General features: G+C 43.3%; 1 protein-coding gene across 5 annotated transcripts in view; it reads right to left on the bottom strand.

Annotated features, from left to right (window-relative positions):
* Nucleotides 1-19,817, bottom strand: part of SPIDR (scaffold protein involved in DNA repair) — a 359,526-nt gene that overhangs the window by 136,810 nt on the left and 202,899 nt on the right. For 3 of the 5 annotated variants that reach the window (XM_082433911.1, XM_082433914.1, XM_082433915.1), the window contains one exon: nt 11,578-11,658. The exons of the other annotated variants lie outside the window; for them this stretch is intronic. In XM_082433911.1, coding sequence (XP_082290037.1) covers nt 11,578-11,658 — 81 coding nt within the window. The remainder of the gene's footprint in view (nt 1-11,577; nt 11,659-19,817) is intronic. 5 annotated transcript variants of the gene reach the window in all.

Here is a 19,817-nt window from a genome sequence, read left to right as displayed (position 1 = left end):
CTTAACAGTAAATAGAAAACATTCCAATTGGAACACGGGCAAAAGATACGAATACATTTCACCAAGAGGCAAACAAGCACATCAAAAGATGTTCAGTGTCATTAGTGAAATGCACATTTAAACCACATTAGCTATCACTATGCACATGGCTAAAATAAAAACAGTGATAACATGATACACTGGGGAGGATGTGGAGAAACGGGACCACCTCACGCATTGCTGGTGGGAATGTACAATGGTCTAGCCAGTCTGAAAAAGTTTTCAGTTTATTAAAAAAACTAAACATATAAGTACTTATAAGATCCCATAATTACACTCTGGTATTCACCCCAGAGAGATGAATGCATATGTTTACACAAAAACTGGTATACCAGTTCCACAACAGCTTTATTCACAAGAGCCAGATACCCTCAACAGGTGGATAAACAATTCTGGTGCACCCTCACAAGGGAAGACCCCTCAGCGGCAAAAAGGAAGGAAATACCGACACAGGCAAAAACTTGGATGCACCTCTAGAGAATCATGTGAGTGAAATATGATTCAATTTATATAATGTTGTTGAAATGAGAACTAGTAAGAATGGAAAACAGATTAGCAATTGCCAGTGGTTAAGGAGGGGACTGGGGTAAAAGGAAAGCGGGTATGGCCCTAAAAGAAACGGGAGGGTCCTGGAGCTGTCCCACATCTTGACTGCATCAATAACAATAGCCTTGGTTTATACTGTACTGTAGTTTGGCAAGATGTTACCCTTAGGGGAAACTGAATTTCTCTGTATTACTTCTTACGAAGGCTTCTGAATCTACAATGATCGCAAAATACAGAAGGTTTAATTAAAAATAAATTTTTAAAAGAAGGTACAAAAAATATACGGATAAAACAAAGGATAGCAATCCAGGTTCTCATACAAAAGTCACTGTTGGTAAGGCAGAAGTGCTGTCTGTCTTCACAAAACCTTTTTCTCTCCCAATCTCCTTCCCCTGGCAAGTCTTCAGTTACTATCTTTACACAGGCAACTTTGAAAATCTCTGCCCTGTGCTTCTCTCATCAGCTCCAGGCCTCCAGGTTTTTAAGCAGGGGAGAGACATGATCTGATTTACATTTCAAAAATTGCCGCTGCCCACTGTGTGAAAATGAGAAGAACAGCCCTGCGCATTCCAAGGGAAAGGTGAGCCTTCCCCAACCCCGGACCCTGCTCCCCTCCAACCACTCGGCCCTCCTCTCACTCACAGGAGGTCTCCCAAGCCTCCCCTTGCCTGCACTCACCCGCACTCTCATCTGAGACCCCACCCACTCCACCCCGAAATTCCTCTGTAATAGCCTTGATCATTAGAAAATGACAGTCATGATAAGCTTACAGAAATCTTCTTCCTAAAGAAATTAAGAAAACTGCTTCAGTTTCTTGTTGAGATCTTTCTAGCCCTGCATTTGATAAGAGGGCTCTTTGTACCAATATAACACGTGAGTGTAATTGATTTGAGAGGGGTTTCTACAATATGCACGGGCTCCTGTCAGTTAAGATCAGATGTATGTATGTGACGCATGTGCATCTGTACATATATGCATAAACACATTTTCTTCTAATAATTTTAATTACTGTGAAAAAATAAGATAAAATTGCTGCATTTCAGAGCTTTTACTGAAATGTTCCAGAACTGCCAAACATCTAATTGTGAATGTTGCTTACGTTAACATAAAGAAAAATCACTTTAAGTATGGTATTATAAAAAATTCTCCTGCTTATTATACTTGAAAATTGTTTCAAAAACAGCACTGTGACAGGAGCCCAGGTCGCCTCCTATTGGCAGCACCAGCTTGAGCAAGCTCTTCTCGTCCTAGAAAGGGGTAGTGCCCGTTTCTAACTCATAGGGTTACTGTGAAGATTAAATGAGATCATTCACGCAGTTCAGTACAAAGATAGGTTTGTAGTGTTTTCTTTCAAAAGCATTAATTTAAACGTTAAGTGTCAATTTAATTTCATCAGAATTAATTTCCATTACCCGTTAATTCACCTAATAACTACTTCATGAATACCTACTGTTTCCCAGACACGAAGCTTCCTAAGATGGTTGCTGACTTGAAGGTACCTACTTTCCAGGGACCCTGAGGGGAAAGACAGGCCAGAAGAAACTTGCCATAGACTGTGGCAAGTGGTCCAGGTGTGGCTGTAAGCCGTGCAGGTGAGAGGTGTGTCTTGGGAGTGGTGCTCTGGTTCTGAAGGCCCGGATGCCGAGGAGGCGGCAGCGGCAGGCCTCAGCCGTGAGAAGCAGCAGACGCCCGCCCGGCTGCAGGGGCAGAGAGAGCTGGGGCCTAACAGAGGCTCAGAAGACGTCCCTGTAGCTTCACAAGCGTGACAGTGTTTGAACACATTTTCTGGGAATGCGAGCTTTCAAAAAAATCATCCTGTAGTAAGAAATACTAATTAAGAATACTTTTTTAAAAAAAAATTTAAAAATAAATTTAAATAACTCCTCTGTTTTCTTTTCCCTATTTGACTACAAAAAGTCAGCACAATGGTTTTTGGGTAATGCCAACATTTACTTTCCCCTCTGCTGAAGCCTGGCTTTCTCAAAGGAGAAACCTAGAGAACAATTTCACTGGCTCTGTTTCATTAGAAAATTGTGGTCGTAAGCTATCCTTATGACCTTTTTATGATATTATTCATAGAAGTGTTTAAAATTCAAACCTTATCTCAGCACAGCACAGTCCCTCATTCAGTGAGCCAAACAAGTTCCCGGGACCTATTTACCTGCTGTCAAGCGCTGACCCGGGGGAGTGAAGCAGTCAGTGTGGGGCACCGCATTCTGCACGATTCTTCTGACTCTGCTCTTACCTCGGCCCTAAAACACGGGCGTCCCTCTCCCTCTCAGTCTCTCTCTTAGGCCCACAGAAGTTTTAACTGCTTCCTTTAGAAGCTGGATTAGGGTAAGGAGGAAGCTGGTCTAGGGCACTAGCAGGGACACGGTCCCCACCCTGGAGGGAAAATGCAGCTGCTGGCAGACAGTCCTAACTGGGCTCAAGGTCTGAGAATAAACAATCAAACCACCAACAGACAGCTTCCCTTGGGAAAAAGGGATTCTTTAGGAGGAAAGCAAAGGCCCTTACTGCCTGTTAAAATACCAAACCCCACTTCACCGGACTGCAGGGCAGGAATCGGAATGATCTCCAAAGAGCTGCCATGAACTCCTCGCACCTTGACCCTTAAGACTTGCAGAAATCCATTTTTTAAAAAGCAGGGAGTTCAGCCAGAACATGGCTTTGCATTTCATAATTAGTCATATCATAATTAGCGGTTATAAAAGGTGACTATACAGTGGAGGTAATGCCTCAGTGTACACAGTTTCTTCAATCAATCGACAAGTTCAACAACTATCGGACCCTTTGTCCTGTGACAGGGGTGAGGTGGGGTGAGATACCACACAGCGTGGCGGAGGGAGGTGAGGAAGGACTTCACAATCTTCTCTGGGGTCAGGTCTGTTTCCAGCCTTGCAACCACTTTCCCACCTTTATTCTTTTTTTTTTTAACATCTTTATTGGAGTATAGTTACTTTACAATGGTGTGTTAGTTTCTGCTGTATAACAAAGTGAATCAGCTGTACATATACATATATCCCCATATCTCCTCCCTCTTGCATCTCCCTCCCACTGTCCCTATCCCACCCCTCTAGGTGGTCACAAAGCACAGAGCTGATCTCCCTGTGCTATGCGGCTGCTTCCCACTAGCTATCTATTTTACGTTTGGTAGTGTATATATGTCCATGTCACTCTCTCACTTCGTCCCAGCTTACCCTTCCCCCTCCCCGTGTCCTCAAGTCCATTCTCTACATCTGTGTCTTTATTCCTGTCCCGCCCCTAGGTTCTGCATAACCTTTTTTTTTTTTTAGATTCCATATATATATGTGTTAGCATACAGTATTTGTTTGTCTCTTTCTGACTTACTTCACTCTGTATGACAGGCTCTAGGTCCATCCACCTCACTACAAATAACTCAGTTTTGTTCCTTTTATGGCTGAGTAATATTCCATTGTATATATGTGCCACATCTTCTTTATCCATTCGTCTGTCAATGGACACCTGGGTTGCTTCCACGTCCTGGCTATTGTAAACAGAGCTGCAGTGAACACCGTGGTACATGACTCTTTTTGAACTATGGTTTTCTCAGGGTATATGCCCAGTAGTCCCACCTTTATTCTTACACCTGATCCAGCCTTTCATTCTCAAGTACTGCCAGGCACACGACCGTCTAAAAGCCTGCCGTCAAAGCACCCGCGCCTCGGCCCTAGAGCCTCGCCTCTGCAGGCCCGCCCCCGCTCTCAGAACCCTCGAGGCCGCTCACCCACCCCAGAGCGCCTGCTTCTGGTGCCACCCTCTCCTCACTCTGCCTGGAGTCCGACAGTCACTTCTGCTGGATGTCCTCAGCCCCTGCTCCTCCCTGCAAAGTCCCCCGCCCAGCCCTCACCTTTGTTACTGTTTCTGTCCTTACATCTGGACTGTGCTAGAGAAAAGTCACACAGTGAGACAATGTAGCAAAATTACCTCCTTTTATGTCTTGTCAGCTCCCTTTGCAAATCCCCCACAGGCTCTATTGGGCTTTACCGTTTCCATCAAGCTTCTCACCCCACAACCACAAGCCCTTTCTCTTAGCAAAAGCACTGCACACAATCTCAGGGGGATGAAGCTTGGTTTGAAATGCCAACACTTACAAACTCCAGACCCAACCAATCCACCCATTCATTAAGCAAATATTACTTTTACGCCAATCGTGTTCCAAGCACTGTCATAGCTGATGGAGATACAAAGACCAGTAAAATACAGCATCTGTTCTCAGAAAGTACACCCCTCCTATCCCCCCTCCTCCTGACTTGGAAAAGAGACGGTACACTTGTCCAAGACTAAACCCCTCAATGCGGCTCTGTCTCCAACCTTCTCTCTTAACTCTGCCTCTTCTCTATCTTCAATCCCTTCCTATCCAGTTTTCTTGCCTCCAGGGGAAAAACGTCCACGGTTCTCCCAGTTAAAGGAAAGAAAAAAGCCTTTTTTTTACTGTGATTTCTGCTAGGCACCATCCACTTCTTAGGTCTCTTCTTAGCCAAGCTCCTTGAAAGAATAATTGTTTGCCTCAACCTTCAATAGTACAGTTTCCCCCAAGGCATCCACTGAAACACCTCCAGTCACAATGACCCCTAACTAAAGGGGTACTTCCTTATTTCCTCTCTCTGTTGACCATTTTCTTCCCCGTGGCTGCTGGACGGCCATCGCCTGCTCTGGCACCTCTGAAGGTCCTTCATTCCTTCCTCTCCCTCCCCTCTCTGCACGTTTCCCCACAAGCCTCACTCCACATAACTGCCACACCCACGTGCCCCTCAGCTGCGGCCCGACCTGCTGATCTGCATCTCCAGTGTGGATACTTCATGTGCATTCGACTCTGACTAACAATTGACTAGACCACGTGGATTTCAAATGAACCTATCAAAATGGAACGAGAAGTCTTCTCTGGCCTCAGTATTTCCTATCTTGCGTAACAGTCCCACCAACACGCCGATGTCCACGCAGAATCTGGGAATCGTCTTAGACCCCTTCCTCTTCCTCATCCAAACAACCCTGATGGGGTACTGCCAACTTTAAATACCGGCCCCAAGGCGTCCCACACAACAGCCTTCCCAATTGGTCTCCGCCCACCTCTAGCTCATCCCTCAAGCTGCTTTCAGAACTGCCCATTGGAAACACAGGCCTTCTCTCACTCCGTCACTGGCCCATGCTCCCTCCCATCAAAGGTCCTGGAGCTTTCTCTTGAGTACCACTCAGGTATTTAAGTTGCAGCAACTCTGTAACAATGAATTCCTCTCTTCCCCCTTGCAGTTCCATCAGTTTTTGCCTTACACATTTTGGTTTTTAGGAAGTGTTATGTCTTCTTGCAGAACTGATCTCTTTATAATTACATGATGCTCCTCTTTATCTCTGATAATTTTCCTCAGTTTGAAATCTGTTTTGTCTGAAATTAACACAGCTACTCAAAAGCGTTAGCTCTTTGTATCCATTTACTTTTTTGAAAATTGAGGTATAACTGACATATAACATTATGTTAGTTTCAGGTGTGTGACATGATTAGATATTTATATACACTGCAAAATCATCACCACAATCAGTCTAGTTAACATTGGTCACCATACATAGTTACAGAATTTTTTTTCTTGTGACAAGAACTTTATGATCTACTCTTGTAGCAATTTTCAAATGTGCAGAGTGTTATTAACTGTAGCCACCATGCCGAACATTACACCTCCAGGACTCATTTACTTTATAACTGGAAGTCTGTACATTTTAACTCTCCCCATCCTTTTCTCCCATTCCCACCTCCTGCCTCTGGTAACCACCAATCTGTTCTATGAGCTTGTTTTGTTGTTGTTCTTTTTAAATTCCATATATAAGTGAAATCGTATGGTATTTATCTTGCTTTGTCTGACTTGATTTAGCATAGTGTCTGAAAGGTCCACCCGTGTATTCACAAATGGCAGGATTTCCTCTTTTTCTCATGGCTGAATAGTATTCCATTTTGTGCGGAACACACACACACACACACTCCCACACAAACCCGTCTTCTTTATCCATTCATCCATTGATGGACACTTATGTTGCTTCCATGTCTTAGCTTTTGTAAATAATGCTGCAATGAACACTGGGGTGCACATACCTTTTCAAATTAATGTTTTTGTTTTCTTCAGAAGTACGATTGCTGGATCGCATGGTATTTCTACCTTTAATTTTTTGAGGAGCCTCCATGCTGCTTCCATAGTGGCTGTACCAATTTACATTCCCACCAACAGTCCCATCCTTTTACTTTAAATCTGTCTTTATATTTAAAGTGGGTTTCTTATAGACAACATATACTTATATCTTATTTTTTTCCCACTCTGTCAGTCTCTGTCTTTTAACTGGTGAATTCAGACCACTGATTCGTTTTGTTTTGTTTTAAATTTTTTTTTTAATGTGGACCTTTTTTTTTAAAGTCTTTATTGAATTTGTTACAACATTGCTTCTGTTTTACATTTTGGTTTTTTGGTTGTGAGGCATGTGGGATCTTAGCTCCCCGACCAGAGATCGAACCCGCACCCCCTGCATTGGAAGGCGAAGTCTTAACCACTGGACCGCCAGGGAAGTCCCAGACCATTGATGTTTAAAGTGACTACTGTATAGGATCAATATCTACCATAGTTGTTATGTTTTCTATTTGCTGCTCTTGTTCTTTGTTCCTATTATTGTCTATACTCTTTCTGCCTTCTGTGGTTTTAATTGGGTATTTCATTTTTCTCTTCTTTTAGCATATTAATTATACTTCCTTCTTAAACTTCAGTGGTTACCCTGGAGTCTGCAATATACATTTCCAACTCATTCAATCTACTTTCAAATAACACGGTATTGGTTTATGGGTGGTGCACATACCCTATAACGAAGTGTTTCCAGTTCCACCCTCCTGTCCTTTATAGCATTGCTGTCATTCATTTCACTTATGTACAAGCGAAAATCACTGAATACGTGTTTTCTGTTATTGTTTTGAACAAACTGTTAATGGTTAGATGAATTAAGAATACGAAATATATTTTATTGAACCTTTATTCCTTCTCTAATGCTCTTACTTTCTTTATGTAGATCTTAGTATCTGACCTATATAATTTTCCTTCTTTCTGAAGAATTTCTTCTAACATTTCTGGCAAGGCAGCTCTAATGTAAACAAATTCCCTAAGATTTTGCTTCTCTGAGTTAGTGTTTATGTTTTTCTTATTTTTGAAGGATACTTTTGTTAGATTAGGATTTGAAATTGGTGTTTTTTCCTTTCAATACTTTAAACAATTCACTATACCCTCTTCCTGCTTGCATAATTTCTAAGGAGTCTGATGCAATTCTTATCCTTACTTCTCTATAGGTGAAGTATTGTTACCCCTTTGAACTCTTTCAAGATTTTTTTCTTTGATTTTCTGCATTTGAATATGATATGCCTAGGTATAGATTTTGTTTTTATTTATCTTGCTTGATGTTCTCTGAGCTTCCTGGATCCGTAGTTGGTTGCCTATCCTAATTTTGGAAAACTCTCAGTCATTACATTGGTTCAAATATTTCTTTCCTTTCTGTCTTTCTTCTCTGGTGTTCTCATCACCTGTACCTTAACACCTTTTGTCACTGTCCCACAGTTCTTGAATATTATATTCCCTTTGCATCATTCCTTTTTTCTCTTTGCATTTCAGTTTTGGAAGTTCTACTGACGTTTCTTCCAGCTCATGGTTTGCTTCCTTGGCCACCTTCAGCTGGCTGATGAGCCCACCAAAGGCACGCTTCATTCTGTCACAGTGCTTCTGATCTCTAGCACCTCCTTTTGATTCTTTCTTAGAGTTTCCATCTCTCGGCTTGCACTACCCATCTGTTCCTGCATGCTGTCCACCTTCTCCTTTACAGCCCACAGCATACTAAGCACAGCTGTTTGACATTCCTAGTCTGATTAATTCCAACATTTCTGCCACATCTATGTCTGGTCCTAATGCTTGCTCTGTTTTTCTTCAAACTATGATTTTTGCCTTTTAGAATGCCTTGCAATTTTTTGTTGAAAGCCAGACATGATGTCCTGGGTCAAAGGAACTCAGAAGTGCAGGCCTTCAGTGTGAGACTTTATGTTTACCTGATGAGGAGCTACACTACCTTTTTTGCTTGCTGTAGCTGTAGTCGTCGTAAGCAAAAACCTTCTCTGGTGTCGCTGTTTTTGTCTGCCTTGTTGTCTTTGCATTTCCCTAGAGGCTTCCTTTTCTTCTTTAAAAAACAAAAAAAATAAATATATATATATATTCATTCATTCACTCATTCATTCATTCAATTATGGCTGTGTCGGGTTTTAGTTGTGGCAGGCGGGACCTTTTGTTGCAGCACGTGGGCTCCTGGTTGTGGTGTGTGGGCTTCCCTCTAGTTGCAGTGCACAGGCTCCAGAGCACACAGGCTCAGTAGTTGCGGCGTGTGGGCGCCACAGCGCGTGGGCTCTGTAGTTGCAGCACGTGGGCTCTCCAGTTGTGGCACGCAGGCTTAGTTGCCCCGTGGCATGTGTGATCTTAGTTCCCCGACCAGGGATCAAACCTGCGTCCCCTGCATTGGAAGGCAGATTCTTAACCACTGGACCACCAGGGAGGTCCCGAGGCTGCTTCTTAAATGAGGTCTGAGATGTGTGGCTCTTTCAGTTTTATTCCTCTGACATTGTACAGGAGCCCTGAGGTAGTGGTGAGGTGTGGGGTTAGGGAAAGTGTTCTAGAGCCTATGATTAGGGCTCAGCCTGTTCGTAAGCCTGAGCCTCTGGACTGGGACCTTCACAAGGGCTTCTCAGCTTCCTGCCCCCCTCAGGTGAGACAGGAAGACTGGAGGAACCTGGAGCTGGGTATCTCCCTTCCCCGCCAGGTCTGCTGGGCTCTGATAAGACCGCAGCAGGCGAGGCTCTGGTTAAGTCGTTTCCGGAGGGCAGGACTTGTTAAGGGGTACAGAGTGCCCCCGCGCCTTTCAAAATGGTTTCTTTCCCCCTCCACGCCAGGGGCCTGAGGGGAATTTTCTCTGGTCTTCACTGTGAGCACCTGGCAGGACTCCGGGAGGTAACCTCACAAAACTGCACCCGCGAAGGGGCCCTGGAGTCTTTAACTCGCAAGCACTGAGTCCCCACAGCAGTCTGTCTGTCTACTACAGTTACGGTTTTTCTACCCCGGCTCTGGTTCCAGTGGATATTTTTGCTCCGGGGCTTCTGCGAGTCTCTACACCTTCCTCTCTGTCTCTCTAATTGTGGGGGCAGTGGTATATGCCCTATGACTTCAATTCTCTGTTGGATCTAAAAGAGTTGTTGATTATGTTTCTTCAGCTTTTTTCTTGTTGTGAAAATGTGAGTGATGACTTCCAAGTTCCTTGTATGTCCGACCAGAAACGCAGTCAGAATTCCTGTTTTTGATTGCTTCACCTTGGCCTTTTAAACTCATCTTGTTATCCTTCCTGGACACCCAGATGCACCATCCCTACAGCGCTCCACGGTAGCTTTGGGAAATCTGTCAACCATTTCTTCATTTCTGCACATCTGGTTCAATGTACCATCTCCATAAAACATCCAAGCAGGAAGCTGGGTTTTTTGCTTTTTGTCCACATGCTACTGCTAGCTGACAGTTTGCTGCGTTTTAGGGTTTCTATCCAAAAGAAGACCATAGGCTCCTGGTGGCCAAAATCTGTGTCTCTGATGTTCTGATTTTCTCTTAGCACCTAGCAAAGTAGCAGAAAGGTAGCAGGGCTCTTTGCTCTTCGCTAATAAAAAACTCAAAATTTACTGATATTTATTCAATTAAACACTCAAATCTCTTCCATTTAAAGAAAAGGAAGTCTAAGGAAGAGGTTAATTTGGCTCTAGCCCGATGGGCCAGACCGGAATTAAATAAAATCAGGGCAGCAAGAGATACAGAGGCTGCCATGTCACCAGGGCAGCATGGCGTCACCACGCCTGGGGCATCATCTCCACACCCCTCATTTCCGCTCCACGTGGTGCCGCCTCGGTGAGGGAGCGGATTTGGAGCAGCAGCTGCACAGCCCATCCTCCCTTTCTGTCCTTTCCCCAAATTAGGGGGTTCTTAGTTTAACTCAGGGGAATGACTCTAAATACTTTATTCCTATGGGGACCCAGGGTGGCTGGTGCCATTGTGTCCTTCTGGATCCCCTCACATTTAATGAAGAAAAATCCTTTCTAATGCACACTCAGCCAAGTTTTGTCAAGTGTCATCATGGGTTGTTTGGAGTTACATTGAACGGACTGAATCATATTTTCTGTCACTCCAGGTAGAAGGGGTGAGCCCTGCAGATCTTACCCACAAATCCAGATGGTAGCCTGCTGACCTGGGGCCCCTCCAGGACAGCTCAGTGGGCAGAGTTGGGTTGGACCAACCAGCAGTGCCACCGTCCTGCCTTGTGCCCTCTCCCTTATAGCTCTTTCTTTATACACGAAACTTTGAAAAGATGGAGAAATATAAAACCTTCTATTTTTTCACCTATATTTGTTACATAGTAGAAGTGCGTTATTCAGCTGCTAATGCTAACCCGAGAACCATAAAGAGAGAGACCAGTTTTTGTGTTCTGGGTTTTTTCAGGCTGTCTCCTATTCCAGTAAACGGAATATCAGGATTCTCCACAGAGTCATGTGATGACGAGGCAGCACACAGCTGCCCTCTGGCTCTGTATGTAAATGAACTCAGTCACCCTTTGGGTTTTCCCCTTTCCTTTCCCTGCTCTTTGCGGAGAACACAGAACCATAGGGAGTAACTGGCTGAAGTTTGCTCTGTACTTTAACAGCAGGCAGAAAGCCAAACTACAAACACAATGACTGGATTCAGTTTTACAAGCAAACACTGGAACTGAGTTCACTCTAGTCCGGGAAGAATGCCTGCGATCAGAACTAGCAGGAAATCCAATTCAAAACAGGGCGTGTCACCTTAATTCACAGTGTGGCCTTTACACCTTTAATGACAGCCTTTGGAAATAAAGTTTCCTTCTGTAAAAGGTCCATATAAAAGACTAAATTTTACTCACATGATACTAGAAATCCTGTGCAGAACATCTGAATTCCCACAGACAGCAGCCCTGGTAGGGGCTGGGAGCTCTCTCTTCCCCCTTTGGATAATGATTATCAAAGTCTTAGAAGGTAGTAATAATTACCTAATTCCGCCAACCTCCTTCCGACCTGTGACCCACCTCTGACATCATATCAGCCCCCCTCTTGTTCTCTGCGTCACTTGAATAACTTAATACGGGACCTCAGATCCTGAGGGAAGGAAGACACCCACTTACTTTGGCCCAGGCACCCCCTGAAATGTGCCAGGAGGTTTACATGCCTGTCTCTTGTGCCTCTGGCTGGCCAGGGATAGCCCTTGAGCAGGGACAAACCCAAGTGCTGAGTCTGCGGTTCCAGGAGGGGTCAGGAGAGGGCAGGACCTCAGCCTGCTGCCCAAGGCTGGGCCTTACCTACATGACATTGTTGACTACAGAAGCCAGGCGTGAAACAGTGGGCCAAGTGCCCTTCACAAACATTTTAACTTGAGTGCACAGGAGGGGGGTGTAGAAGAGATAACATGAAGTAAAGGCTTCCCTAACTTCAAGGTGTAAGTGAGGAATAAGAAGGGGGCAATGTTTCTCATCCCCACAAGGACATTATTTTGCATGAATTCTTAATATTTTATATAATTCAGCCTCAGGTGAACAGTTGCCAGATTTACCAAATACAATGTAGGACGGCTAGTTAAATGTGAACTTCAGAGAAATGATGAGTAATTTTTTAGTGTGAATATGCCCTGTACTTTACCTGAAATTCACATTTACCTGGGTACCCTCTATTTTATTTGGTAACCCTACTCAGACGTCAATTCCAATGAACTGATCCCAAAAATGACTTTCATTACTGGGATTCAGGACTGTGAATCAGACCAATACCAGCCCTCACTGTGCTGTCTCATGGGACAAGATGCCATCTCTTCACTCAACTACAAGACAACAGAGAGCCCACAATTCTGGCAAAGGCTTCATAATCGTGTCAAAGAGTAAAACCGTAACCCCCAGGAAACTAGGTTATGGATGGTGTCCACACACCACACTCCTGCCTTCCTGAGGAAGTCAGAGCTTCTTATTGAGTCGACTAACGGTGTTATTACAAGAAAAATTGAGAGGCATCTTTAAGCTACACAGCATGGCCTAATAAAGAGAGAACAGTGGCAAACCTGGGTGCAATGTGATTCACACCAGGGATCAAATGTAATCTGCAGCACCAACCAACATGTTCATGAGTTAGTGGAAGCCCAAGGACAACAGCCCCTGAACTGGCAACCCCAGCAGAGGCTGGCGGCTGAACCAAGGGGGTCGAAACAGCTCAAGTGTTAAAGCCACAGCTCCCAAGTCTCTGTGTTCACTAGGTCTTTCCCCCTAAGCCCAGTCTTCAAACCTCCATACCCCCAAGCCAGATTCTCAGGCCACACAACTGACATTTGTGGCCACAATCCTACCAAAGACCACCTGTGTGCAATGCCTCCATCTTACTGATCTGGTTAGGGTCAAATAAAATGAAACAGGTTTTCAATAAAATACCAGGAAGCTCATAAAATGGAATTTAGGTGAAAATACACCAAACTAGTACCAAGGTTCAAATTGTGAAAGAAAAAATTGCCTTATAACTTTAAAAGAGGGACTTCCCTGGTGGCGCAGTGGTTAAGAACCCCCCTGCGAATGCAGGGGACAGGGGTTTGAGCACTGGTCCGGGAAGATCCCACATGCGCGGAGCAACTAAGCCCGTGCGCCACAACTACTGAGCCTGCACTCTAGGGCCCGTGAGCCACAACTACGGAAGCCCGCGTGCCTAGAGCCCGTGCTCTGTAGCAAGAGAAACCACCGCAATGAGAAGCCCGCGCACCGCAACGAAGAGTAGCCCCCGCTCGCCACAACTAGGGAAAGCCCGTGCAGCAACGAAGACCCAACACAGCCATAAATAAATAAGTAAATAAATAAATAAATTTAAAAAACCAAAAACAAAAAAACTTTAAAAGAGTCTATATTTTAAATCTTGCTTTTAAAACAATGTGGCAGAAACATCATTAGGTTATTGTAGATTTCACAAATAATATGTAATAAAGAGCTTTGTCAGAAACAGAACATTACTACCTGGAGGGAAGAAAACAAAAAACTATCCAAAAACAAGGACATTCAGTAAATAAAACACTTTTTAGGATTAAAAAATAATAATATAAAGATGGATTTTTAAATCATGTTTTAAAAATTCAATAAATACTTTCTACTTTTGTCTTTTTTTAAAAAAAGAAAACAATAGAATACGGTGCACACAACACAGTGGTAATTTTGTGAGTTTTGACATGAACACATCTGTAGCCCAGCCAATCCTGCAAACAGTGGAGGGGAGACCGGTCAGCCTAAGGCCACTCTGGCAGCTGGGAAGAGCCCCCTCCCGAGCTCACAGGCCCTCGCATTTCCACGCTGCCTCTGACCAAGCCTTCAGCAGCTCTTCCTGCTGCTAACAACCAAATATGGAAAATACATGAGTTTTTAAATTATTATTTTCCTCACACATCTGGGGACAGAGACCATGCAAGTGAACACACGCAGGTCCATACGACTGCTCACGCGTTACAGTGCCACGCGGGCCAGACAGTCAAAGCGTGTGCCTACCTAAGCGAGGAGCCGGCGGGCACAGCACGATCCTCTCAGGGCTAAAATTCTTCTCCTCCTGCTCACACACTCCTAAGATCTAGGCGCATCCTTCATCCACACAAAATGCTACCCTATCTTGCCCATTAGATTTCTATCCACAAAAACTAACTGGAATGCTTCCACATACAAAATGGATCTCCCCTCTGTTAGAACAACAAAAATGTCTGGGTATTTTTTCTGAACTCCTCCTCGCAGATTCTGTATTTCCTTCACTTACAACAATGTACGTTCCACAGCACCCAAGACAGAAATTTCTGGTTTTAATTATTTGCTCTTAAGGAGAAAGTAGTAAGGAAAGGAAGATAGTTATTACTATTTATTCGTCAAAGCAACTTAATCAAATGTCTACAGTAGAACTGAATGAGGTCATCCTCAACGTGTCCCTGGAGCCACCCCTCTACTGGGTTCTACCCGCTCTGCCTCTGATCTGACACCCACTCTGCGGAGCCTCTCTGCCGGGAGATGACTTGGATCCAAGAGTCATTCTCAAAATGCTACCCATGCATTTTCCCCTAAAAAAGCCAAGCCTTGAAAAGGCCACGTCCACATTAATATGGAAATTGTACAGCATGTCAGGAAAAGGTAAAGCTGCAGCCACATCCCTAGAAAACTCTTTGAGCCTCATCCAGTTTGTTTACATTTTCTCAAGGTCATTAACATTTTCCCTTCTCATCAACAGACTACAAAAAGCTCAAGAAAACGTGACATCCTAGGCCCTCTGTGTGCTCAACACTAAAGCAAGCCTAAGACAAAGATGGGGCTCCTTTCTGAAGCCAGGTAACCAGAATTCCACTCTGGACTCCGACCTGCCCTGTCACACAGCTCTGCAAGCCTCACTAGCACCGGACATTTAGCAAATTATCTCATCTCCCTGACTTCAGTTTCCCCACCTGCAAATTTAAGATAGTAATGTCTCCCTGACACTTCTATTAGGGGTTAAAGGAAATAACCCACATGAAGCATTACGTATGATTAGCTTCTTTTCAAAGGAACAAGAATTTTCATGCCATCTGTTGCATGCTGTCTTGGGCTGCCACAGGTTAGACTGGGAGAGGTGGGAACCAGCACCAAGTACTGAGACTAAAAAATCAGGGAGCAGGCTTCCCTGGTGGCGCAGTGGTTGAGAATCTGCCTGCCAATGCAGGGGACACGGGTTCGAGCCCTGGTCTGGGAAGATCCCACATGCCACGGAGCAACTAAGCCCGTGAGCCACGATTACTGAGCCTGCGCGTCTGGAGCCTGTGCTCCGCAACAAGAGAGGCCGCGACAGTGAGAGGCCCACGCACCGCGATGAAGAGTGGCCCCCGCTCGCCGCAACTAGAGAAAGCCCTCACACAGAAACAAAGACCCAACACAGCCAAAACTAATATAAATTAAAAAAAAAAAAAGTCACGGAGCAAAGATTCTCAAGATAAATTCTAAAATGAACAAACCACTCTTCAGCTTACTTGATATATGCACAAAATTCAACAATTTAAGTTTTGTTTCATTCATATCAAACAAACACTTAGAATGTGTGCCAATTTCAAACGTATGGTTACCGGGGGGAATGCAGGGAGGGATAAATTGGGAGATTGGGATTGACACATACACACCACATATAGTAGTATATATAGTAGTGTATAGCACAGGGAACTCTTCTCAATACTCTGTAATGACCTAAATAAGAGTGGATATATGTATATGTATAACTGATTCACTTTGCTGTACAGCAAAAACTAACACAACACTGTAAATCAACTATACTCCAGTAAAAATTAAAAAAGAACATGTGCCGGTTTGAGTACGAAGTAAAAAGATGACCTGAACAGGGCCCTGCCCTCCTTGGGGCTTACACATGTTAAACTGATCATCAGCAAGCCAGCGGAACCTTAAAGACCTAGTTGATCAATGCAGTACTTTAAAAAAAAAGAAAAAGGTCTCCCTGTATGTTATAAGAAGCATATTGCTCTAAAATTCCTTTTTACAGTTTCTCAAGAAAACTGAGAAACAAAGAAAAGTGAGTGTCAAGCAATAGATCCCCCATAGTGAAGTCCATGCACGAGGCTACGCATCTGCAATAAAGTCAGGTTGTCCTTCAGTACTATCCCCCCTGCAGGGTGGGATGAATCCGTGCTGCTGAAAGTACAAGAGTCAAGTGCAATGGCAAGAGTAAAATTCAAAAATCTGCCAGATGTTGTGTTCATGGACTAGCTTGGTTGTTGTCTTTGAAACTGATTGTGTACCTTGTTTTTAAATTTTAAAACATTCTGTCCCCCAATCAAGCATATCTATTTATAAATTATTCACACACACAGAAGCAAGGCACTGATTTATGGCAAGGTTTTCAGACTCTCAACACAACACAACAAAACACAACAGAATACAGAGCAAAGAAATAAGTCCTAGGATACACAGGAATATAACGAGTGATAAGAGAAGCATTTAGTCAGCAGAGGAAAGCTATTCAGGAAGTGAAGCTGATAAAATTATTTGGAAAATATTAAAATTGATCTTTACCTCATATTACACACCAAAATACATTAAAGTGTTAAATATAAATGTATAAAGCATTAAATATAAATAATTAAACCATAAAATTACTGGAGAAATAAGTAAACATTTCATTGATTTCATGATTTTAGTATGTCCTCACTACACAGAACTTTTTTTTTACCAATTATTTAATGCCTACCTATAGCTTTAAATTAAAAGCTTGGTTTTTCTAAGAAAACTAGTCAGTGTAAGTGAACATAATCATTTTGGATACCTAATGAATTTGATACAAATGCAGCAAAAGAACATGTTGTCCAACAGTTACCTGATTGGAAAAGAACCTTTTCTATTTTTCTGAGCCCTGAGAGCAGTGGCCCCAGCCTTCAGTCATAGATGCAAATTACATCAAGAAACTGTGTTTGTGGGCTGGGGAGGCTGCAGTTGGAGTAAAGAAGGTCTGATGAGGAACTCTTCATCTTTGCTGCAGACTTTTAATTGTTTACTGGGGCTATTTCAGAATTTAAAAGTGGATCATGCGCTCAACATCACTAGTCATTAAGGAAATGCGAATCAAAACCAGGATGAAACACCACCTCACACCTGTTGGGATGGTTATTTAAAAACAAAGGAAAATATCAAATATTGGTGAAGATGTCAAGAAACTGGAACCCTTGTGCATTGCTGGTGGGAAAGCAACATGGTACAGCTGCTGTGGAAAACTATGATAGTTCCTCAAAAACTTAAACATAGAATTACCATATGCTCTACCATTTTCACTCCTAGATGTATACTCAAAAGACTTGAAAGCAGGGACTGAAACACAGTTGTACATCAATGTTCACTTTCACAGCAGCATTATTCACAATAATTGAAAGGTGGAAAGAACTCCAATGTCCATCAACAGGTGAACGGATAAACAAAACGTGGTCCATCCATACAATGGCATATTATTCAACCTTAGAAAGGAATGAAATGTTGACATGCTACAACATGGATGAACTTTGAGTATATTATGCTAAGTGAGATAAGCCAGACACACAAGGACAAACAGTGTATGACTCCACTTATATGAGTTACCTAGAATAGGTAAATTTATAGAGACAGAAGGTGTAACAGAGGTTCCCAGGAGCTGGGTGGGGGGAGGTGGTGACTGGGGAGACAGAATGTGGAATTATTGTTTAATGGGTACAGAGTTTCTGTTTGAGATGATGAAAAAGTTCCATATACTAGTGATGTCTGCACCACGTTATGAATGTACTTAATACCAGTGAACATACCTAAAAATATTAAAATGGTAAATTTTATGTTATGTATATTTTACCACAGTTTTTTAAAAAAACATATCATGGGTTATGTGTGTATATACATGAGAGTTTACAGAGTAAAAAATGTACTTTTGCCTTAAAGTAGAGCAACTCATTTATTCCGTCAACAAACATTAAATTTCTACACACTTATGAGATATGCATAGAAAAGTAGTTTACACAATTTAGTATGTAGACTTGCAGGGAGTAATTGGGAACAATGGACAAAAAGCATATTAAATGTGAAGTCCTATATATGTGATTGTTCCGGCCCTGGGCTTTGCAGATTCCCCGAGGACCCTGTGTGGATGGTGTGACAGGCCCTAGGTGCCCCTGCATCACTGCCAGCATCAGAGCTGATGGCTACCACCTGCTGGTGCTCATTCAGTTCTCACACACAACCACCAGCAGAGGTTGGCAAGGGTCTTCTCTGCTGCGTGATCAGAGAACACACACTTAGAAAGGTAGAGAACTATACCTGCGTTTTGAAATATGAATTTCATTCTCTTCGTAATTCCTCATAAGCACCCCTCAAAACAGGTCAATGACTCCTTTTGCACTGTTTAGCAGGAGGTGACACTGGGTGGTGTTCAGGTGAGACAAGGAGAGCTACCCAGAACAACTGCTCAGTGGGGCTTACCTGCGGGCCGAGCCTGCGGGCCGCACGTGCCTCCCTGAAGGCAGGGGCTCTGCTCACAAGAAGAACATGTGTTCTTCCTTTTGTCAACTTTCAAAATCACAGGAAAACAGTTTTAAAACATGTTCTATGATTCCATGATTACTTGGTAACAAACAGCCATTCAAACTCTTTAGCACTGTGTGAGAAAGGCAGACCTCAGACAGAAAGGGCAGGCATGTTGTTTTGTGAGCTGCATGTGTATATACGAAGGAAACGATCTGCAGTATATCATTTATGTTTATTAAATTTCCTTTTAAGCAGTCTTAGTGCCTGTCACACATACATTAGTATTTCCCTCATCTCCCTTATCAGATTGTTTTCTTCGCATTGCCTACTCAAATTACTTTCAACCATCAACTCTGACATCCTCAGAATCATATCAAAAGAAACCAACCCCACAGAATTTGGCACAGATCTGAGTATCCCCCTTCCCTGTGCCTCACTATACCTGCAGAATTCTACCATAACAGCCATAAAGGAATGCTGCACACAATCATGAACACGTGTTCCCTGCTCTGGGCCTGCAGCACCCCACTGCCCTCAAAGGGGGAACAAGGAGCACATTTTCCACAGCACCCAGTACTCAGCACCCAGCACCCAGCAGAACCAGCCTGGCACAGAGCAGTTATTCAGCAAGTGTCTGTGGAATTGATGGATGAATATTAACTTTATAAGATTAGATTTGTGTTTAGAAGTGAATTTTTGTTATAGAAAGCCCCTCTCCCCCAAATCTAGCAGACATCTCCATACCAAATGAATGAAAAATAAATCTCAGCCAGTAACTTCAGATTTAGACAATTTAACAAAAGTAAAACCACCAGGACAGAGCCAGGCACATTAAATGCAAGAAATCCTAGTTATTCTCTTAACTCCTGACAAGCTAATATTTAAAGTTTTAAAGAAACTGTTACCATTAGATTCAGGAACTCCTGATCATAGACATAAAGGACACAATACCACAGACCTTTTTCTGGACCAATCCCCCGAATGCAGGCACCACCATCACTAACATTTTATAGAGCCCACAGCCAGTCACCATCCCAGCCTGAGGGCATGGGGTTCACGTGTGGGGCAAGACCCGGAGAGCACAGTGGTAGGTAACT

Source organism: Balaenoptera physalus (genome assembly GCF_965194825.1).
Source record: "Balaenoptera physalus genome assembly, chromosome: 17".
Lineage (NCBI taxonomy): Eukaryota > Metazoa > Chordata > Mammalia > Artiodactyla > Balaenopteridae > Balaenoptera > Balaenoptera physalus.
The sequence above is the reverse complement of the archived record's forward strand: the minus strand, read 5'-3'. Positions and strand labels throughout refer to the sequence as shown.